The sequence below is a fragment of the Artibeus jamaicensis genome, unplaced genomic scaffold (genome assembly GCF_021234435.1).
Source record: "Artibeus jamaicensis isolate MK-2021 breed Jamaican fruit bat unplaced genomic scaffold, CSHL_Jam_final contig_958, whole genome shotgun sequence".
In the NCBI taxonomy this organism is placed as follows: Eukaryota; Metazoa; Chordata; class Mammalia; order Chiroptera; family Phyllostomidae; genus Artibeus; species Artibeus jamaicensis.
The window spans coordinates 340,939-363,095 of NW_026522022.1; the positions used below are offsets into that span (position 1 = coordinate 340,939).

At 60.9% G+C, this 22,157-nt stretch overlaps 1 protein-coding gene across 4 annotated transcripts in view; it reads left to right on the plus strand.

The window, feature by feature from the left end:
* The window catches only part of ARHGEF10 (Rho guanine nucleotide exchange factor 10), a 45,816-nt gene that overhangs the window by 21,866 nt on the left and 1,793 nt on the right, over nucleotides 1-22,157 (plus strand). Inside the window, exons 12-27 of one of the 4 annotated variants that reach the window (XM_053655378.1) lie at nucleotides 557-736; nucleotides 1,076-1,192; nucleotides 1,867-1,959; nucleotides 2,950-3,120; nucleotides 4,483-4,628; nucleotides 6,336-6,496; nucleotides 7,878-7,993; nucleotides 8,289-8,416; nucleotides 8,531-8,631; nucleotides 9,780-9,901; nucleotides 10,671-10,757; nucleotides 12,192-12,412; nucleotides 12,874-13,031; nucleotides 15,815-15,957; nucleotides 19,824-19,998; nucleotides 21,785-21,907. In XM_053655378.1, the coding sequence (XP_053511353.1) occupies nucleotides 557-736; nucleotides 1,076-1,192; nucleotides 1,867-1,959; nucleotides 2,950-3,120; nucleotides 4,483-4,628; nucleotides 6,336-6,496; nucleotides 7,878-7,993; nucleotides 8,289-8,416; nucleotides 8,531-8,631; nucleotides 9,780-9,901; nucleotides 10,671-10,757; nucleotides 12,192-12,412; nucleotides 12,874-13,031; nucleotides 15,815-15,957; nucleotides 19,824-19,998; nucleotides 21,785-21,907 (2,242 nt within the window). Of the gene's footprint in view, nucleotides 1-556; nucleotides 737-1,075; nucleotides 1,193-1,866; nucleotides 1,960-2,949; nucleotides 3,121-4,482; nucleotides 4,629-6,335; nucleotides 6,497-7,877; nucleotides 7,994-8,288; nucleotides 8,417-8,530; nucleotides 8,632-9,779; nucleotides 9,902-10,670; nucleotides 12,413-12,873; nucleotides 13,032-15,814; nucleotides 15,958-19,823; nucleotides 19,999-21,784; nucleotides 21,908-22,157 lie in introns of those variants that run through there. The other 3 variants (XM_053655377.1, XM_053655376.1, XM_053655375.1) reach the window with 3 other exon arrangements.

The window sequence follows — 22,157 nt, forward strand, 5'->3', positions numbered from 1 at the left end:
TGTAACTGCTCCTTAACTCGGGGCAAAGAGCTCGGCGCTGCCGCCGGGTGGAAACAAGGTGGAGGCTGGATTCGGCCTGTGCCCTGTGTTTGCCATCTGTGCTGTATAGTGGTGTCAAAAGTCAAGTGATATCAATAGAAAGCTCACAGATGTGCAGGCACAAGGACACCGACGTCATGAGCGTGTTAAAACATTCCTGTCACTTCTTCTGGGACGGGGGCTGCTCCCCGGGGCCGCGGTGGCCAGGGGCACTTCTAGAAAGACTCCTGTGCAGCATGTCCTCACCAGTCCAAACTGGGGGGGCCCAACTGTCCCTCACAGGGAACCCTTGGTTTGCAGTGGCTCTTTTATTTTTGCATTTAAATGAGACACGTTCACTGAAAAAATGTTCTGAAAAACGAAACACTTAAGCCTGTTGAAATGGTTCCCCTCATAGACACACTCTGATTGACGTGTTTGGTCTGAAATGTAGGCCCGGTGACAGAGTGAGTAACTGCGCCTCGCACCTGGGTGCCTCCACCTCCCAGCTCTGTCCCCTGTCCCCTGTCCCCACCAGCAGTACGAGCGGCCACTGGCCGAGATGGAGCCGCGGATCCTGAGCGACCGGAAGCTGAAGGTGGTGTTCCACCGCCTCCGGGAGGTGCTGCAGTGCCACCGCCTGTTCCAGATGGCGCTGGCGAGCCGCGTGGCCGAGTGGGACGCCGTGGAGACCATCGGCGACGTCTTCGTGGCCTCGGTGAGTCAGCCCCCGCGTCTCCGGGGAGTCAGGCCCCTCTGTGCTGCCCTGAGGGGAGGTGCGCCCCGGGAGGTGGGTCGGGGGGATTTGCGGAGGGCGTTGCAGTCCCCACCTCTGCTCGCAGCTGCCACGGTTCAGAACCAGGATGCCGCGGGGCGCTGGGCTCAGCAGAGGGAGGTCCCCAGCCACTTGACGCCCAGCAAGCTTGCTTAGGAAGTCACACGCAGCTGTGGTGAAGTGTGTCTCGGGGCCGTCACGGCGGCGGAGGCCATGCTGGGTCAGGACGGGCCTGCGCGGACCTCGAGTGGCTGACACCGGTCGGCTCCTCCTGTGTTTCAGTTCTCCAAGTCCATGGTGCTGGACGCCTACAGCGAGTACGTGAACAACTTCAGCACCGCCGTGGCCGTGCTCAGGAAAACCTGCACCACGAAGCCCGCTCTCCTGGAGTTTCTGAAGGCAAGCAGCTCCCCCCCACTCGGGGGTTTAACAGCGCCTGATATCGGGTTCCGTGTCACAACGCGTGATGAGGAAGTTTTACGCAACCTGACGTCTCTGTGGAACCTGCTCATTATAAAGATGTTACTTCCAGCAGTGCCCTAAGTATTGGGTCGATGCTGTAGATGACGATGAGTTTTTAGTGATAGCACAGCCTTTACGAACAACCTTTATTGTCGAATCCTAAAAACAGGTGGCGAAATGCAGGGACAACAGAAGTAGCCCTTGGGCTTCCGGTGCCTGGCTGCCTTCCAGGCCTGCAGCCCCGACTTGCGGTTCTTGTTTTTCCTCCCCTCCCCTCTTCTCCTCGGCCCTTCCCGTCCTCACTGCCCTTTTTCTGTGGTTGTCCAATGTCAGAAAGGAACTCAGTCCCGAGGGGACTGGAACTAACTCACAGAAGGACAAGCCCTGCCAGCCGTCAGAGGCGCCCTTAACACGGCAGCCAGGCCCCGTGGCCCAGGTGGCGTGAGGGCACGGAAGGTGGGCGCGTGTGTGCACAGTGGGGCCAGGCCCTCCGGACAGGGGCGCGGGTCCTCGGGCAGCACTGAGCCCCTCGGGAGGGGCCGTGTGTGGGCGTCACGGCTGGGGCGTCCCGGTCCACTGCCCGGAGGTGAGTGTGGCCAACGTCCCCGCAGCAGGCCCAGGAGTCCAGCCCAGACCGCGTCACGCTCTACAGCCTGATGACGAGGCCCATCCAGAGGTTCCCGCAGTTCATCCTGCTGCTCCAGGTACCGCATCCGCCCTGCGGCTCAGCTTGGGCACCCAGTCCCTGGGCAGTGGCCAACCCGGGGGTTCAGGGCCCTGCCCTGCTTCAGATGCCAGAGGCAGTGGCGGGTTCCAGGTCAGCGGGTCTGTCCAGCACGGCCTCCACGCTGGGGCCCCTGCACCCCTCCTCCAGCTGGAAGGGCCCCCAGGACTCAGGAAGGCACCGACCTTCACGGGTTTGTTGCAGGGGCTGCCCCTCGGGGCCACGGCTGTGTGGGCGAGGAGTGGGCAGGGCCCGTGGCTGCCAGCGCCTGTGCGGCCCCCCAGCCCCAAACCCCGCCAGACCCTTCCTGTGGGGTTGTCTCGGGGGCTCCCCGATGGAGGCGTGTGACTGAGACATACATCACTGGCCACTGCGGTCACTTCAGTTCCCCCCACCAGCTCCCTACCCTGAAGCCACCGAGGGCCCTTCAAGAGTCGCCGCATCTGCGCGAACTGGGTTGTGGTTGGAAGGGGCCCCTCCCCTCCCTGCTGAGAAACCCCAGGGGCTCAGGGGCTCTGCCTGGAGCTGCCCTGGGGTGAAGCCGAGGGTGGTTTTCACAGGATAGCGGCTTGGGGCACAGGGCAGCTGCCTGGACACGGGGACCAGGCACGCGGCTGTCCCCTCCCTCGGTCCTGGTGCCGTCAGGTGGGAGGCTCCGCCCCCGGGCCTGACTCGCCCACTGTGCCCGCCCGGGTCAGGCCCACGCCCTCTGGGGACCCTTCGTCAGCAGGGCCGAGCAGTGACTGAGCTTTGTTTCTGCAGAAGGAGCCGCTGAAGTGTTGGGCCAGGTCGTGTTTCACGTAGTGTGTGCCCTGCCCCAGAGTCTTCTTTCTCTCCCAGAAGTAGCTGAGTCATTGTCCCCCTCCTCGGCCACGCAGAGGTCACTGGTGGGGCTGGGCGTCTGCCCGGGAAGATGGCCCCTCCCCCACACAGGTGGTCACTTCTCCGTTCTGCCTCATTTCTCCCGAAGGACATGCTGAAGAACACGTCCCCAGGACACCCAGACAGGCTGCCTCTGCAGATGGCGCTGACGGAGCTCGAGACGTTAGCGGAGAAATTGAATGAGAGGAAGAGAGACGCAGATCAACGCTGTGAAATCAAGCAAATAGCAAAAGCCGTCAACGAGAGATACCTGAACAAGGTGGCCGGGCGCGTCCATCTCTGGGCCGAGGCTGCTTCTGCTTCTTCTTACAGGCCACTGATTCTCTGGGGCAGTGGGGACAGCTCCCTCGGCCCGGGGCCCCCGGAGCGGATGGAGCTGCAGGCCGGTCCCGGCACCAGGCGCGGCTTCCGCTCCAGGGTCTGTGGGTTCCCCAGAAGAGGGGTCCACGGGTTCGTCAGCTCCTCAGATGGACCCAGGACCCCTCAAAGGGTTAAGAGCAACTCTTTCAGCCAAACTGTGCTTTCAAATGCAGGGCCTCTGTTTAGATTCTCACGAGTGACGCACCGCACACATTTTTGTTGGTGCCGGTCCGTGCGTGGGCTAAGCGGGCTGACCGTGCGAAACCAGGCACAGTGCAGGGTGAACGCGGCTCCCAAGTGAAGCTGGGCGCCAGCTTCCTGTTCGCCGAGTCGCTTTTCTGGGACGGTGACGCTTTGCTGTGTGGTTTGCGGGGCCAAGGAAGGAGCTGGTTTATGTGAGCGGCGCTAAATAATTCTGTAGAGTGTCCACTGTTGCCAGATGGCCCTTCTTCTGTCAGAAGGGTCCATTTCCCACCAGGTGGTGGGTTCAGGGATTTCAATGTAAGAACTTTAGCAGCAGCAGGGGGTTTCTGTAGCACTTTCCATGAGCAGACGCTCACGTTCAGAGGCGGTGTCTGTCTAGTTCACGCCTCCCTGCGGTCCTGGGGTGTCGGGGGGCCGTGCAGGGGGGAGCATGCACCTTGGGGGAGCCAGGGTGGCTGTGCAGGGTGAGAGCCGGAGGGTCTGCCCTGAGGCTTCCGGACTTCCTAGGGCCAATAGTGCCAATAGTCTGACTGTCCACGGCCTGTCATTTAACCGGGGAACATGGAGCACCTCTCCAGAGAGCCGAGGGTGTTTTGGGGGCTCAGGGAAGTAAGACCGGACTGGGCCGAGGTGTCTGCCTCACTATGCAGTCTGCAAGGAAGGGAGCGCTTTCGCTCCGAACCCTGTTACCAAGCGGGTGGGCTTTAGCCGCGGGCCAGGTGGGAAGAAGGGCGAGTTTCCTGGGAGTGCTGCCCACGTTCCGAGACAGACAGCGGGGAGAGCCCCCGTCTGCAGGCCTGGCTCGACCCCCCGAGTGTGTTCGCAGGAAGTTAGATTCCGCCCGTTTGGAGTTGCTGAGCCATCTGTAAACTTTGGGTTACAAAAAGCTGCCTTCCCAGCTCTCTAGTTCTCGCGTGGCGTGCGGGCGGGAGCGTGCAGGTCGAGGTAAAGAGACGCCTGTGAAACCCCTGCCGCTGCCGGCGTAGACCGTGTGGGGCTGCGCCCGTCCTCTCGCGCTTCCGATAAGCTCGTGGTGCTCACAGTGTCCGCTCTGCAGCTCCTCAGCAGTGGGAACCGATACCTCATCCGATCCGACGACGTGATTGAAACCGTGTACAACGACCGAGGGGAGATCACTAAAACCAAGGAGCGCCGGCTGCTCATGCTGAACGACGTGCTGATGTGCGTCACGGTCGGCGCCCGGTAAGGACGGGGGTCTGTCCTCGCGTGGTCCGAGCCCCTGTGTGCAGACGCAGGAACCGGCTGCGATGGGGGGCACACGCCCGGACCAGCCTGGCTTATTTCCAGTGGCCCAGCCTGGGCCACCCGGTCGGTGCCGGCAGGAACTGGGGGCGTTCGGGTGGTTTCTCTGTAAACTGGGGGCCGAGGTCCCCTTCCTGCTGTCCTCGGTGTCTGGGTCTCTCTCCTTGGCTGCTTCCCCGTAACTGGGCTTGGTGAGTGTGTTTCCCACGCATCCAAGTGGCATCCAAGTGGGCGCGTTCACACCGTGTAAACCAGGGAATGAGCATGTGCCCTTCAGCAGTCCTTGAACGGGACACGGCTCCACGGCTGAACTGCTCTCCAGCACATGGGGCGCTGTCGTCGGTGGGGGACAGCTGAGAAATGAAGTCTCCAGACCTGGGGAATGACAGGGGTTCAAGGAGAACGGAAAGCTCGCTGGTGGTGCTGCCTTGGGGACCCAGCCGAAGGCTGTTAGGGCCCCACGGGATGGTGGCGAGGGCCAGCTCAGCCTCTGGGAGGTTTGGGAGCCAGACCGGGGAGCGTGAAACCGCCTCCAGTGAGAGCATTTCTGCTGTGGGAGCTGGCAGCTGGTCGGAGCCCCGGGCTGCAGTGAGAGCTGGTGGTTAGGCGTTTGCCACTGAAAACACCTTTGCGCCCCTGCAGACCTGGCTCTGCCACCTACCACGGTGGCATCCAGCCGATGGTGGCTGGTCACCCTGAGCAGCTGGGCTTCTGAGAGTTTGATCCCAGTGCCTCCTTCCCGTGAGTTCGTAAAAACAGTTGTCCAGCCTGGGAGGAGTGGAGACCCGGGAGCCCCACAGGCACCGGGCCCCTGTTCATGCAGGAGGAAAGCCGTGTCTGAACAAGCACGCACGTTCAGACGCAGCCCACGCTGCTGGGGCTCCGTGTCTGAGCGGCACCACCTCCTCTCCGCCTCCTGCGTGGACTGGGAGTGGCCCTGGGAGCCGGGCCCTGTGCTCTCAGAGGGGGTGGTGGCTGATGCCAACGACTCCCAGCCAGTCAGGTGTGCGGCACCCAGCATGCTGGTGCTCTCTCTACTTTTTTACTAAAACACACACACCCTGAAGAAAAATCGGGTGTCATTGTCACACAAAGAAAGAATGGAGATGCCTCTCCCCCGGCCGGCCCCCCGACCGTGCAGTGAGTTTCACATTTCTCTGCTTGAGGCTCCGTGTGCGACAGGAGAAAGTGATCTGTATGGGCCGTGGTTTTTTTTCACTTAATTTCTACACTTCCGATGTGTGTGTTAGCTGTGGTAGGATTCGGATTTATTGTAAGGGCTGCCCCGTGCCCGGGGGTGAAGAAGGGGCTTCAGAGTGAACCCACGTGAAGCCACACTGGGCGTTTCCTGTTGGCAGAGTTTGCTGGGACGCTGGGCGTCTGCTCACATAGTCACCGGGCAGCAGCCGGCCTGCGTCCCTCAAGCTCCGGGGGGGGGGGGCTGGTCCGGCCAGCGCGTCTCTCTGGCACAGACGGTGCACAGAGCTGCCCCCAGCTCTAAGTGGGGGCCTCCCGGTGAGCAGGTGGCCGCCTGTGTCCTGAAGAGAGAGAGAGGCGTGATGGCTGGACAGCTCGGAGTTCCCACGGGAGGTCGAAGGTCAGGGAGTCCCGTGTGTTCATGCTACCGCCCGCGGTTGTCTGTTGCAGCGCCTCGCACGACGGCCACACGCTCCTCTCGGCCGGCCAGAGGCACCTGCTGAAGTGGAGCGTGCCCCTGGGGCAGGCGGCGGTCCTGGAGTACGGCAGCACCGAGGGCCCCGCCGAGCACCCGCCCGAGAGCCTGGCCGTGGTGGCCACCGCGAAGCCGCGTAAGTGATGCCACCGGTGCCCCGCCCCATGGTGACCCGGGATGGAAGGGGCCTCCAACACCACACGCGGACCCCATGGAAGTGGGGAGCCGCGGGCCCCCGTGGGTGCGACGCCCCTGCACCTGGGCCGGTTCCGTCTCCCGGTTCCGGTTCTGCCCTGCGCTCCCATGAGCAGCTAGGAGCCAGGTTCTCGTCCTGAGGGGGCACTGACTGTGCCCAGTGAGGCCTGGGTGGCAGGCAGCTCAGCCGTGTGCCCCCCGGTGCCTTCTCTCCCTCGCCCGGTGGCGGCGGCGGAGGTGGCGGCTGTGAACCTGCCGAGGTGACAGGAGAGAGACAGGTGTCAGGGTGCCTGGAGCTGCTTCCGCAGCTCCAAGACTTCCGGGAAGTCTGCTGGGGAGGGTGCGAGGGCGGTGGGCTGCCCAGAGCCCGCTCCGCAGGGGCCCTCAGTGCAGGCGGTGGGAGCCGGGGTCCGAGGGTAGGGCCTGGGAACCTTCCTCCTCATCTCAGCCCGAGGAAGGGCAGTTGTCCCTGTGCCCAGAAGTGGGCCGAGCTGAACATGTGTGCCCGGGGCCCCGTGCAGGTGCCGATGCATGTAATTCAGCCAATCACAGCATGAGACACAGCTCAGGAAAGCAGCGGTCATTCAGCTTGAGGGGCCGCTCCCCTGCCAGATCCGAGCCCAGTGTTCTCCGCCAGCGCCATCTTCTCCCAGGGGATGACGATGGCAGTGCCTTGTCCCCAAGCCAATGCTGAGCTGTCCCCGTGGGGGCACTTAGCAGCCAGCAAATCACTGCAGGCCTGGCTTCACCCATTTTACTTTGCTTGAGAGAAGGACCCCTGTGTATTCGTTTTCCTGTTGAGTGACCCTCGTCACTGGAAGTTTGGTTCAGATTAAACGTCGTGTCTAGAGACCTCACCAACATCAACAACCTCTGAAAAGCACTAGAAGTGATGAACATCAGGCAAATGCAGGTCTCGAAACATAACTCACCAGCGTCCTTCACACACGCCAAGGTCTGAAAGACAGAGAAGGCCCCAGGGGCCGACCTCCAATGGGGGCCTTTCAGGAGGAGGAACCTCAGCTCAGGGGCCAGAGAACCGACGCGCGGGCTGGTGCGCTGACCAGGCGGCTCCCGCGGTGACGGAGCTGCTCAGGTTCTGCAAGTTCCACCTTCGGGGCGTGGGGGAGGGGTGTTGGAGAGGACCTCTGCTGTTCCTGCGCCTTTTCTGTACATCCACAATTACTTCAGAATGAAGAGCTGCCAAAAAATTCTAAATGCTGAGAAATACTCACTTTTTGAAAACTCCAGGTTCCCTGGAGGTGGTTCTGCACCGCCGCCCCGCGCGCTGGCCTGAGCGCGGCACCTCTGTTTGCTTGCAGACAAGGTCCACGTGGGGCCCGGGCAGCTGTACCAGGACCTGCAGAACCTGCTGCACGACCTCAACGTGGTCGGCCAGATCGCGCAGCTCGTCGGGGACCTGAAGGGGCACTACCAGGTAGCCGCCGCCCAGCCACCGGCTCTTGCCGCCTCTGACTCAGTGCCAGCTCACATGTGCTGCTGGCACTGGATGCGGTGCCGTTTCCCACACTGGACGGGGTGGGACAGCATCTCAGTGGAACCTCCCGCCCTTGTGCAGGCCTGAGGGTCGGTGCTGTCACGGGAGCGGCTGGCTGGGTGCGCACTGCGCGGCCCTTCCCCCAGGGCTGCTTTCTCGTCCTCGGACACGGGCTTCCCGCGTGACAGGGCTGCCTGCGGTCCCCACCCCCGTGCGCTTCCTGTTTCCTTTGCAGAACTTGAACCAGGCCGTGGTCCACGACTGGACAGCGGGGCTGCAGCGGCTCGTCCTGCAGAAGGAGGAGGAGATCCGTGCGGCCGACTGCTGCCGGCTGCAGCTGCAGCTGCCGGGCAAGCAGGACAAGTGAGTGCCCGGTACAGAGCTGCCGGCGTTGCCCGCAGGGGGCGCTTGCTCACTCCTTGGATGGCCCACAGAGCTTGCCGGGGGCACATCCCCTGTGACACGCGCCCTCTGCAGGTCTGGGAGGCCCACCTTCTTCACTGCTGTGTTCAGCACCTTCACGCCAGCCGTCAAGGAGTCCTGGCTAAGCAGCCTGCAGCTGGCCAAGCTCGCCCTGGGTAAGAGCAGCGGTGCCTCCCCGAGGGCGGGCATTTGTGGGGGGACGGGGCAGGTCTCAGTCCCTTGCAGGGCTCTGCGTGAGGGTGGACCGCGTGCCCGAGAGAAGGAGGTAGTGCTGGGGAGGTAAACCGACAAGTCAGCCCCTGGGCTCCAGGAACGCTTCCAAACAAGAAGAGTAGTTCCAGCCCAAGACATCAGCCGGGGTTTATGAGATAATTGGTGGGGTGCAGGGAAAAGCCCGCCCTGGTGTTGTAATGAAACAGCCACCGCAGCTGAGGCTGCTCACAGCCAGGAGCCCTGGGCCCAGCAGGTCAGGTCCTCGCACCAGAGGGTGGAGAGCCAGGGCTCGTCCCGGCCTCTGCTGTCCCCTCCCCCTGTGAGCCGAGGTGCAGGTGGGACCGACTGGTCCAGCGGCATCGGGGGTGGCTTCATTCTATTCCTGCTCCCACCTTCGTTAGCTTTGCCCTTTTGTGGGTATACGCATGTAACAAGCTGACGTGTATTGACGTATTAGTTCGGTAATGTGTGCTCTCAGATCTGAGGACTTGGGACACTGGGTGTGCCTGCGTGTACGGAGTTCTTTCAGAAGCACAGGGTCACACGCACTGATAATAAACTGCTAACGGAGGATAAAGTCCAGAGGAGCAGGGGCCGCGGGAGCGGTGGCCAGTGGGAGGGGCAGCCACACGCCCTCCTCTCCCCTGGACGGGTCAGGGCTGCACCAGCCGGGCTGAGGTGGCTCAGCAGGCGGGGGGACGGCCGCTCTGCAGGGGGAGTCAGCGGAGTCTGAGAATGAGCCCCTTTTCCCCGCACGGACTCCGGGCCCGCGGCTGAGGGACGGCTCGCCCTGCGGGTGGAGTCTCGCCCCGCGTTAGAAAGCTTCTTTCCGCGTCTTTGAGTGAAAGCGTGTCCGTCGCTTCACAAAACTGAAAAAGACGAACGGTAGCCCCGGGTGCTCACGCAGGAAGGTCGGGGCCTGCGCGTTGGTGCCCCCATCCCTCCCGGCGGCCACAGCGCGGTCCCAAGTAGGGAGGCCGTGCGCAGCTCCAGGGGCGGGGCAGCCAGCCCTCCCGCCTCCTGCCACGTGGGGCCGAGTCACTGCCCCCTGAGTCACTGCTGTCCCTGCCCCCTCCCCGCACGTGGCCAGAGGAGGACAACCACATGGGCTGGCTCTGCGTGGAGGATGACGGGAACCACACTAAGAAGGAGAGACACCCCCTCCTCGTGGGCCACATGCCAGTGACGGTGGCCAAGCAGCCGGAGTTCAAGGTGATGGGCGGGAGGTCCTCGTCCAGCGGGGGAAGCGAGTGACCAGCGAGGGTCGGGGCCCCTCCTGCTCCGGGGTCCTTAGCTGGGGCCGGTGCTGGGGCCGTGTGTGAAGCATGTGTGAAGTGGGCACATGTTTATGGAGTGTGGGATGTGTGTGTGAAGTGGTGTGTGCGTGAAGCGGGTACACTTCACGTGTGGGTTCACGTGTATGGAGCAGAGTGCACGTCATGTTGTCAGCGCCCTCGTGAGAGTGACGGGCTCCAGTCCCTTGGAGTTGGAACTCCAACACAGTTGGAGGCCTGGCGTTGCCTGACGTGCGTGCTGTCTCCAGGGTGGCGCTTCCTTCACGTCCCTGTGTGTGGGCTCGGGCACGCAGTGTGTCCGCAAGAAACAAGAGGCCTTAATTCCTCCTCTGCTCTGTGGGACACCCACGCCCGGGGCGGAGGGGTCCCCTCCTGGAGGGAGGGAAGGGTGGTCGGTTGGGGGGCCGGGGACTCACCACCTCCCTCCGGGAACCGAGCCCAGGACACGTGCTGGGAGCCCATCCCCTCGGGCGCTGCCGTCCGGAGGTAAAATACTAAAGGCCGAAGCAGCGCACTTGGGTGTTTGTGTCTAAAAGTCTGGTTCCTAAGACCGTGCCCTCGTCTTTGTCTTCTGCTGCTGGATAAGTTCTGACCTGACGCGGGAACGTTGTCCCTCGTGTACACGCGGCGTCTGGGACGCCTCCTGGTCCCGCTTCACCGCAGCCGCTTCCTTCTCGTCCCCGCAGATCGAGTGTGCCGTCTACAACCCCGAGCCCCTGCTGGGCCGTGGGGGCCGGCCGGACCCGACAGCCGCCGCCCGGGGCTCCCTGTGGGTGAGACCCCCTCGCTTGCTTCCCCGCAGCCTCGGGGGTCAGCGTCCGTCCGGGTGCGGGGAGCACAGGCCGGGGGCTAGGGCGTGTCGCCCTGGCCGACACGTCCCAGGTCACGTGTCTAAACACGAAGTCACGGGCCCTGACGCGGAGCCGTCGCTGTTGGAGAAGTGGGGTTCTCGGGAGTTCGCGTGTTGCTCTCTTTCTTTTTCCACCGAAAGCTTTGCCAGGTTAAGTTCAGTCTCGAGACGGCCAGTGGGCCGATGTGAGAGGAACTTCAGTGTTTCTTCAGTCTGGGCCGCTCAGCTGCACGGGCCCCCCGCCCCCCAAGGCCCTGCTGGCGTTTCTCGCTGGCAACAGCCGTAAAGTGAATTTGTTCCCCCCAAAATACTGCAATTGAATTACGCCACATTTCCGGTGGGCGTTTCTGGTTGGTGCCAACCAAAGGGATTCCTCCCCTGGTGTGTGTTCCCATGTCCCCCCCAGGGGTCCCCCGAGGGCCCCCTCCCCGAGGACCCCCAGTGTCCTGCCCCTCGGCCGTCCCCTGCTGGGTCAGAGCTGCTGGGTGAGGGGACAGGAAGGCGGAACCCGTCACCCGAGGCTGCTGCCCTCCAGCGAGAATGAGGGGTTGGGCACGCCGCCCTCAGGGTTCGAGACTTCTAAGAGAGACGCCGTCTTGGCTCACTGCGCCTGAACTGGGGCCCCTTCCCTCTGCTGGTCACACGCCCTGTCCCCAGAGCGCAGCGGGCAGTGTGCCGTCCTGCCCCCGAGCGGCCTCAAAGCAGGAAGCTTTCGTAATGGGGAGAGAACACGGCAGGAGTGAGGAGGGGTCAGCGCACTCCCAGAGCCGGCTGGCACGAGGGGCAGACTGTGCAGAACAGCCGCCTCCTGACCCCGCAGCTCCCTGGTACCCCAGCTGGGCGCTGCCTTTCCGTCCAGTCCTTTCCATTAACCAGCTCTGACTCCTCCCCCCCTTAGAAAGAGTTAAATCTAAGTTTAATGGCCTCGGTGACCCAGGGAATGGGAGGCTCGGGGTCATGGGCACTGGGCAGCAAGGCCCATGGGAGGGAAGGACAGCAGCGCCTGGTGGGGTGGGTGCCGAGCCCGCGGGGACCATGGTCACCACTGGTGTCGGGCACAGCCGGTGGGAGGGGCTGAGCGCCAACGCCGTGCACTGTGTAAGACTGTGCCCTGTGTGTGAGAGCCCTCGTGCAGGGCGAGGAGTGTGGATTTAAAAAGATTCAAAACTCCATTTTTATCAAAACGAAAAGAAAAAATGACCTGAGAACATGCAGAGAAGGGGGCTCTGGTAGCAGATGTTTGGGCCTCACTCACGTCCGGGTGAGGCGGCCGTGGCCGGGCCTGGCGGGCCGTGCGGGGCTCCCGCGGGCCGCGGCCCACCCTGCGGGCCTTTCTCCCTCCCCCGGCCCCGGCCAGGTCGGAAGCTGCACCAGTCAGATGGGCCAGATCGCCATCGTCTCGCTGCACAGTTCCAGCCCCAAAGTCATCGAGTGCTTCAACGTGGAGTCGCGCGTCCTGTGCATGGTGCACGTCCCCGAGCAGCAGAGTCCGGAGCGCAGCCCCGCTGCGGAGCCGGGGAGCCCCGCCGGGAGCACGCTGGGCGTCCCCACTGTCTGCCTGGGGACAGAGGAGGGAAGGTGGGTCACGTTCTCCGGCGCTGGTCCAGTGCGGGCAGCAGTCCCTTCCACCTGAGGGGACAGATGTGGCGAGGGTCCCCCGTGTGCTGGTGACGTGTGTGGCTCCCGAGTCTGGGGACAGACAGGGTTTCAGCCTGGTCGTAACTGAGCCCACAGACGTGCCTCAAAGGGGCTGACGTGGTTTTCCTGGTGTGAATTTCCCAGTCTGAAGGAAGGACTAGCTTCTTTATAACCCAGAATTTTTCCTTTGAAATGCAAGGAAGAGGTCAGAGGGCTAGAGTGTTCCAGGTGTAGCTCGCGTTTGTCCAAGGGCTGGGCGTGGGACGCAGGGTGGGATGCCAGGTGGGACTTGGGGCCGGCCAGGCGTCCGCACCGGGATGGGTGCAGTTCCAGCAGCAGGCACCTGGCCCCCCCGCCCCACCGCACGGCAGCCGTGTCCACAGCGGGCCCTTCTCTTCCAGCATCTCCGTCTACAAAAGCTGCCCTGGCGCCAAGAAGGTGCGGCTGCAGCACTTCTTCGCCCCCGACAAGGCCACGGTCATGAGCCTGGCCTGCACGCCTCGCCACCTGTACGCAGGCCTGGTCGACGGGGCCGTGGCCATCTACGCAAAGGCACAAGGTGAGGGCTCTCGAGGTGGGGTGCTGCCACACCAGTGCCGCGGGTGCCCTCTGCCACAGCTCTGCATCTAGGGGACCTCTCCATATGCCGGGGTCCAGCCTCGGCCGGTCTCAGGGCTTCCAAAGGATGGACGGTGCAGGTGACGGATGAAGAGTCAGACGCCTGATCGGATGCTGGAGAACAGCCAGCCTCTGTGGGTCTGACCCAACTCGCAGAGTTTGATTTAAGGTTTATTTTTATAGAGATTGTAACATAATAGGTATATGACGTGACCAGTTAAGCAGAAAAATTAATACAGAGGTAACTAGAAAAAGTACAGGAAATTCCGTAGATTCAGTTATGTTAAACAAAGGTTATTTTGACTAGGAGAGTCATCAATCAGATGATTAGAAATAGCTGTATGTACAGAGCTTTAGATGTGCTATTATTTATTAAAGGTCTTAGAATTTGGCACGGGGCAAAAGAATATGCTAGACTGAGCAGAGGTTGTAGGAAATTTATTATAAGGCCTTTGTGATGTCTAACTTAGTTATCTGTCTTTCCGTCTAAAATATTTCCTTATGTATTATGAGCTCTGACTCCTTGGTAATTGTTTCTATGGGCTCAGTTTGTAATAGTTAACCAGCTTCTCCTGCCTCTTTACCTAATTCCATTAATATATATTCCTGTCCAAGGCAGAGGAGGGGCTGTTACTCCATCAACTTTTAGACGTTCAGGGGCTACCCCATCAGGGGGGACTTTGCTCTATAGCCAAGAAATCATTTTGTACAACTTCATTGGAACTCTGTAGATCACTGGGGCTGAAACACAGGTGTCTAAAAATCCCACCTATTCATCTCAAAGACAGACATGCAGGGAGAGACAGACAGGAAGTCCAGCCACAGCTGCCTCTGCTGTCCCGACTGTGTCGAGGGACGGCTGCTGGTCACAGGTTCAGGTACCACAGGTGTGGTGTCTGGCCGCTTCCCGCCTGCAGACGGGCCTTCTCCTGGCACCCTCAGGTGGCGGTGAGGGCTGGGTCTCCGTCTGTGCATCCAAGGGCTCCCATCCCATCGGGGCCCCACCCTCATGACCTCAGCCAGCCCACATCACCTCCTGTGGGCCCTCCCGTCCCGCCACACAGGAATCAGGGCTTCAGCAGGTGCATGGGGCGCACCTGTGGCCTCTGTGACCCACTCCCAGAGTGGCCACGGCCAGGCCTGCTGCCCTGCCCCCCACCCAGCCGTCTGTCTGGGGCCTCCACCTGACCCTGAGTGGGACCGCAGTGCTGTCGTTGCCAAGCTGGACACCTGGTGCTCCCTCTGCCTGTGCGTCCAGCTGTCCCACTCACCTCGGCAGCTGCCTTCTCGGAGGAGGCCTTCCCACCCACGCCTGCCGTGTGTCCCTCCTGTCTCCCACACCGACACCGTCCCTCCTCCGTCAGGAACGCCCACCCCCACCCCACGTGAGCAGATGAAATCCCATTCCTGTGCCCCGGGGAGCTGCTGTGTGGCACTCGGCCACCCGCCAGGTCGCTGGCCCCTCCTCCCCGTCCCTCTGCCCCAGGCACGTGGCTGCTGTCTGTCAGTCAGACACACCAGTCCATTCCCACCCGAGAAGTGAGCCCTGGCCACCTGGTCCCTTTGCCTGGAAGGCTTTCGTGGCCTTGACTTTTGACCTTCAGCCTCACTTCCTTGGAGGTTCCGTGGGTTGGGTCCAGGCCACCACGGCAGATGGCGTGGCGACCTGTCTGCAGGTGCGGGTCTCGCCCTCAGTGGCAGGAAAGGCAGCACCTGCCAGGCACAAGGTCATCAGGCGTCTTATTGAAGCTGAACCTCAACTTCAAAGTGTGTCCCTTGGTGTCTGCTCTCCTGAGTCTGACTGATTGTCCCCCAGCTGAGTCGGATGAAAGAAAGGCTGCGAGCAGAGAAGGGACAACAGCTGGGGACCCGGCCTGGACCCCTTCTCCCTAGGAAGGGGTCGGAGACACTGGTGGATGAGCAGTCAGTCTGTAGACGTGGTTGCTTAGTCAACGGTCAGTTTGGAAGTTAAAGAATTGATTTTAACTATTCACAGGGCAGTTACATCAGCCGCTGTTAAGATGTGGGTTGAACCTCGGTTTCACTGGCGTTGTTCTGCTTCTCCGAGTTGTGTGTCGGCTCACACCCCGTGCAAACTGTGATACACCTCATCGGGGAGCCCTGAAGACACTTTCAAACCAGCATGCGTAGCGTACCAGTTGCTGGGTTTTAGGAAGCGAGCAAGTTGATAATATTGAGTGAAGCCCTATTTTCTCCTTATAATAATAAATCAAGGGGTATTTTAAAGTACAAGCAGAGATGGGGCTATTTAAAAATTTGCCCCATTATTTTGGGTATGGTTCCTTTAACGACGACTCGATCCTTTTGTACATTATCACCGTGAACAGTGGTGTTCGTCAGCCCTCTGCCTGCCAGGGGCCCTGCTGGGTGTTGAATGGCGTCCTCACGGTGTAGGTTCCCATGACCACCTTTGAGGCCCGCAGCACCATTGTCCCCATTTCGCTGAGAGGGAAGCTGAGGCTTGGGGTGAATAATCTGCGTGGGGCGCACCGACCGCCGGGCCGGGGTCTGCGTGCCCCGTCACTGGGTTGCCAGGGAGATGCGCACACTCTGGGAGCTCTGGACCCCAGAACCGATCGGAGCATCACAGCTGCGGGGGATACTCCGGTCATCTGGGATGAGGGTCGTCCGCGGTCCTTTCCTCTGTCCCTGTGCAGGGGTCACTGCACGTGAACGAGACTAAAATAAATGTTTCCTTTGAAGATGGGTCCTGGGGTCCCGAGCCGCAGAACGTGGTGAGGTTGGGTGTGCTGCCGGTCAGGAGTCTGCTGACCACGGAGGACACCCTGTGGGCCGCGTCCGGGGGCCAGGTTTTCATCATTGGCGCGGAGACCCACGCCATGCAGGTGAGTGTCGGAGGGGCGAGCCGCGTGGGGACCGAGCCCTGGGACCAGCCCGATGACCATCCAGGGCTGGCGTTCCGCCTCCATACCAGGTCCCTCCTCAGCCTCTGTGAGGCTTAGAGAAAGTTCCTTCCAAGTTTGCCTTAGAAAGACAGCATTACCTAGAAAATTCCACTTAGCGTGGGAATAATTGTTCCCTGTTTACGTGAAAGACTACTCAGCGTGAATGTAGCAGAGTCTCCGAGGATGCGCGGAAAGCTAGCATTTGATGAAAGTGGGATTTCAGGCCGGGGGATACATGGGTCATCCAGCCAACAGCGGTGAGACGGTTGCCATTCGGAAAAAGGGAGCTTGTCTCAGGCCCAGCTCTGCTCCTCTAAACATCCGGGTGAACGCGATGTTCAGACACAAACTTACAAAATGCAGAGGAAGGGTTTTATGACCTTGCCACTCGGGAGACTGGGCACAGATGGCTCGGGCGAGAGGCCAGTCCCGGCGGCGTTGCTGCGGCAGAGAGAGCGCTGAGTTCGGCAGCTTTAGAACCGGATTCCCACGTGATGCGTGTGCATCGGGATTCACCTGAAGTAAAGGCTGGCGAGGTGCACGCTGTGGCTGCACCTGTGAGGAAGAGTGGGAGGAGCGGAAGGAGAATTCTTACTAGGCTTTAAGAAGGGAAACCAAGTGGCTACGAGTGTGGAGAGGCAGTTCACAAAGAAGTGCAAACAGGCCCACACTCACAGACATGCGCACAGACGACTGACGCAGAAATACGGACGGGTGAGTGCACACGTGTGCATTTCTACACACACGCACACACCCTTTAGCCTCATCAACAGCTACCAGTCCCTCGTAGAAACAAGGAGCCAATTTGCAGATGGCGCTGTGAAGGCGCTGGCGTGTGCTGGGCAGGGGCTCCAGGACGGGGTGGGGCTGCCGGGGCAGGTGTCCAGTGTGGCCCGTTGGCTCTGAAGCCTCCCCCCGCACCCCCGCCAGTGGTTCCCTTGACAAGTCAGCTCACACCAGCACGCCGGGAGGTGTGCCGCGATGCCGTCCGGTCGCACTGGACACACCCCAGTGAGCCCAGCGGGGGAGACCGGTCAACGAGGGGCGTGCCCCCCGCTGTGGCTGAGGTAGCAGGGAGGGCTCCGCTGGGGGAGGGAGGCAGATGCAGTGCCGCGTGACCGTGCTGCATGTGTTAGCGGTCGTGGAGCTTGTGCCGGCGGCACCCGTGGTGCAGGCCCCTCCTGGAGGCCAGCAGAAGCCTTCACTTCTGAGCAGGGGAGAGGGCGTGGCAGACGGCAGTGTCGGTTTTCACTGTCCTTTGGAAGGTTTCGGTTACATCGCATGTTTCATTGTTAAAGAAACTTTACCAAAGAACCTAGCAGAAATGTAGCCTTTAGTGGCTATCACTCATTAGTGCAATAAATTATCATTTGAATAAATGTAACAGGGAAGAGCCAGAAATAACATGTTAGCCTGTAGTTGGGTTTCTTTTCACAGAGAAGAAAGTATGATACAATGGTCTCTCTTTGAAACATTTCTGCAAAAACAGTGCCTCGGTTTTCCACAGTTCGTACCAAACAGCTGAAGGGCGGTTTCCATCCCTCCCACCGGGGTGCTGCCCAGTGGACGGAACGTCTCCTTGTGCCCTTATTCCAACCCAAACGGCACTTCCTCGTGCTCCGGCGGCTTCCTACACCGTAAATCTTGAAGACTCAGAAGTAGTCAGTTTGGATCTAAATAAAAGTCTCCTTTCTGTGCACTTTTAGTACCAAAACAAGCGAATGCATTTACGGAGAGAGGAGCAGAAATCTGCTCCTTAAAAAAACGAAATGGGGGTGAGTCCCTGTTGTGCAGGAAGATGGCCGTGCAGGGTGGGCACAGCATTCAGAGTCTTACGGCCCAAGCCGTCCCCACGGGTGGGGGTGCTGAGGGGGACGCCCGGAACAAGCTGAGTGGGGCAGGGCGGGGTGGGCCTGGGCAGAGCAGGAGGCCAGGTGCCAGCACCCTTGGGAGAAGCAGTTCGGAGCCTGACGGTGTCGGTGTGACTTCAGTGCAACAGGTGGTACTTTGCGGTGGGGACACCGGGTGTGGCCTGGCAGGCCTGGGCCTGCCACCCGGAGGTGCCGGGCCTGGTGGGCTATCCAAGCAAAAGGGCAGGAGCGAAACTCGCTGTACCTGCTCCTCCTCCCCACGCCCCTGCCAGGACCGCAGGGGCAGACAGAAAACGGAGAGATGCTGAATTGCCTCGCGGAGACAGCTTCAAGCCCCTGGGTTTTGGGGACGGGGGCTTCTTTTTTCTCTCCCGGCTACTTATGGCTCTCTGCCCCGGGCTTATTCAGTGCCCTTCTCCCAAAACAAAGTGCCTGAAGTTGCCACGTGGGTGCAGTTCTGCATGTACACCGCCGGCATTTAGGACGAGAACTTCTTCCCGCGTCCCTCACCCAGCAGACAGGTGCCAGACGCTTCCTCAGGCCCGAGGAAACCCCCAGGCGTGTGCGGGCTCTGAGCTCAGGCCCCGTGGGCGTCAGCCTGGCCCCGCAGAGCTGCTCGGGGGGCGGGCCGGTGTGAGAGCCGCGCACGCAGGCCCGCAGGTGGCGGTTCCTGCCTGTCCCTGCCGATCGGCCCCTCTCTGCTCTGAGATCCCTGAGGATTTGGTGACAGTCTGAAGCCCAACAGAAGGCTGGAGCCTCCTCTGTCCTGTGGGGACCTTGGTGTGGGGTGGTCCAAACCGCTCTGGAGGCCCCGGGTCCTCCTGTCCCCCTAGGGCCCTGCCCCTGTCCGGGGTCTCTCAGGTATGGTGTCCTGGCTGCAACAGCCCCTCTCAGGTCTGAGTCGCAGGTGCCACCTGCAGAGCCACTGCTCTTTCCAGATGGAAGCAGAGGTTGGCAGCAGGTGTTTGTGCTGGGCGAACCGGTTTGATGTGCCTCCTGAAGTTTGGTCTGTCGACCAGCATGAAATCTCAGGCCACAGGGAAGAATAAAGTACTTACTGGAACAAAAGGATCACAGTTGAGGGGCTCAGACTCAGGTTGGAACCCAAACCATGCAGGTTAATGCAGGGGACCCAAGCAGTGTGATGCTTCTTGCAAATGAGGATGGCGGCTGGTGAACAGGGATTGGCTAATTCCATATGCAAATGAGGTCAAGTCCTTGTGGGTCCATGGGGTAGCTGTTCTGGGTGTTTACAGCCTGGAGCTGGGGTTTCAGCTGGTCAGCAACTCAGCAGCAGCTCCGGGAACCGAGGCTCAAGACGGCACAGGACCCCTCCCTGTGGCCTTGGACTTGATCTTCAGTGACCGTCCTGGGATGCTGATTCTATTCTAATTGTTTTCTTAACAAGACCCACTGCCCTCAGGTGGTTCAGGAACCAGAAGGTGCCTCGGGGGTTCAGGCCCAGGGCTGTGGCAGGTGGCCACCCAGGGTGCTGGGTGCTGACCTAGGGAGGACAGGAGGGCCTGGGGCCTCAGCGGGAAGGGCCTGCGATCTGGGGAAGGGCCCGGTGGGGCTGCACCCAGTGCCAGGGACACTGGTGCTCCTCCCTGGGCCACAGCGACTGCGTCCCACGGGCCCCTGTGCCTGCTGCCATGTCCCTCCTCTCGGGCGTTTGAAGTGCAGCTTTTTCAGCTGCTGACCTCCTGGGGTGGGTGGGGAGGGTGATACAAATGAGGTGGGTATTATGTTTCCACCTCTGCGGAGGGTGGAGTTCCGGAGGGCGTGCCCCTGCGGAGACCCCCGAGGGTGCAGGGAGTGGACGCCTGCCAGCTGTGGGTAGTCAGGGGAGTCGCACGAAGGACCCAGGCTCCACGCAGGTTGGGGGGCGGGACTCAGCTGGCCGCCGCAGTCCAGCGCCTCTGCTTGCCTCCGCAGGGTCAGCTGGAGGCCCACCAGGAGGAGGGCATGGTGGTCTCGCACATGGCCATCGCTGGCGTGGGGATCTGGATCGCCTTCACCTCGGGGTCCACGCTGCGCCTGTTTCACACAGAGACCCTCGAACACCTGCAGGACATCAACATAGCCACCCCTGTGCACCACATGTTGCCAGGTAACCAGCAGGGGCGGGGCCCGGAGACAGGGGCGCAGGCTGTCTCTCGGTTTTGGGTGGACTCTTGCTGTGCGCCTTCGGGGCCAGACGCAGTATTTGGCAGGCGACCGTGGGTCAGGCTAAAGCACCGTCTCATAGTCTGGTCCAGGGCGTTCCTCTGCGTCAAACCTGGCCGGCTGGGCCCTGGGCAAGGCCCTGAAGCTGGAGACAGGCCAGGAGGCTCCCTGGGGTGGGTGCTTGGGTCCCTGTGTGTCCGGAGGGCGCCCACATGGGTGGTTGCGTGTGTGGCGACAACACAGAAGCCGTCCTGCGAGCTCTCGCTGGAAGGCCACGTTCCAGAAGCTCCCAAGAGGGCGGCTCCCTGAGCTGGGGAAACTCACACTGGCCAGCGCCGCCCTGGGAGTGAGACCTGGGGGACCTGCAGCTCTGCCCTGTGCACGGGCTACGCTTCCCCACGGAATTTCGTTCTGGAGAAGATTCTGCCCCTCGGCTGGAGCCACAGTGGACAGAGCAGGCTCGGTGCATGCGCCTCAGCCTCCCCGTTTGTCCCAGAGGGTTGGGGCCGTGGTTCAGGGCAGGAGCCGTGTCGGGCTGCAAACAGCCCCGGAAACTCGCGTCTGGGCCCAGCTGTTTCCTGCTTCGGGGTATTCTGAGAAGTGTCTTTAAGGGGGGCCCTGCTGAGACCGTGGGTTAAAGGAGCCCCTCAGCATCCACTCTGCGTCCTCCTCCTGGGGAAGGTGGGGCTGGATAAAATGGCAAACACCTGTCTTTAAGAGGGCAGTGTAACTTTAATTATTGTTCAAGTACAGTTTTCTGTCTTTTATTCCCATCCCAGTCCACCCCCCCAGTGCTCCCCACCTCCCTCCCATTTCCACCCCTGTTAGTTTTTGTCCATGTGTCCTTTATACTTGTTCCTGTGAGCAAGGGACATAAAGGAAAGAATAAACAAATGGGATCTCATCAAAATAAAAAGCTTCTGCATGGCTAAAGAAAACAGTATTAAAATAAAAAGAGAACAAACCGTATGGGAAAACATATTTGCCAATGATTTGTTTTCAGACAAGGGTTTAATCTCCAAAATAGACAGTGTAACTTTTCTTATTAGCAAGTTAAACCGCACTCCAGGTTGTTTACAACTTAGGGAACAATACCCAGACTTGGGGTCACGACCCCTGGGCTCCAGAGCCCTCCTGGGTTCACCAGCAGCTGGGGCAGCCCACTTCCTTCGCTGTCGTTCAGGGTGCGCAGAGCACAGGTACCCCTGATGTGAAGCCCAAAGCCGGGGGCAGGACAAGGAGTCAGACCCTATTCATTCATGTGCAGAAACCGGAAGTGCGTGTGAGGCATGAAGGGTCACCCCCCGAACGGGCTTCTGAACGAACAGTCGGGTTTTGCCTGTGCTCGGTCTCACTGGCGAAGGCGTCTCCTGCTGGCACAGGAGTGGCAGTTGCATGCATGCGTGTCTGTGCACCCGTGTGGGGGCCCGTGGGGGCCTGCATGTGTGTGCACACGAGTGTGCATGTGTGTACTCAGGGCTCCAGAGCTGAGTGAGGCAGAGCAAACGGCTCCCCAGTCGGGTGACTGCTGGGGGCCATCCCAGAATGCACCCCCTACAGCCTGGCCTTCCTCATCCAGCTGACGGCAGTGCCACGTGGTTTGAGCTCCAGGGACCCTGCTCCCTGGGAGGCTGCTGTTGGCATGAGCTCCCAGGCCGGGTCTGCCGTGGTTCCAGATGGGACGCTGGCACCGGGCCCCCGGCCTCAGGCTCTCCCCGTCTGCCCTGCAGGGCACCAGCGTCTGTCTGTGACCAGCCTGCTCGTCTGCCACGGCTTGCTGATGGTCGGCACCAGCCTGGGACTCGTGGTGGCCCTGCCGGTCCCTCGTCTGCAGGGCATCCCCAAGGTGACAGGTAAGGATACATCTCCTGGCCTCTGCCCTGGGACCTCAGTGAGGTCCTTGGCGTGGGTCCTGTTTCTGCCTGGGCAGTGACTTAAACGATTTAAGTTAGTAACATCTTCATCTACTCTAAAGATTACATCTGTTAGTTTGAGCACCCTCTTGTTTTCCTATTTCATAGTGTCGTAAGGTATATACTGTAACTTATGGCGCAATAGAAGATACAGGGTTATCGCACGCATGTCGTAGTGTGTAACGGTTTG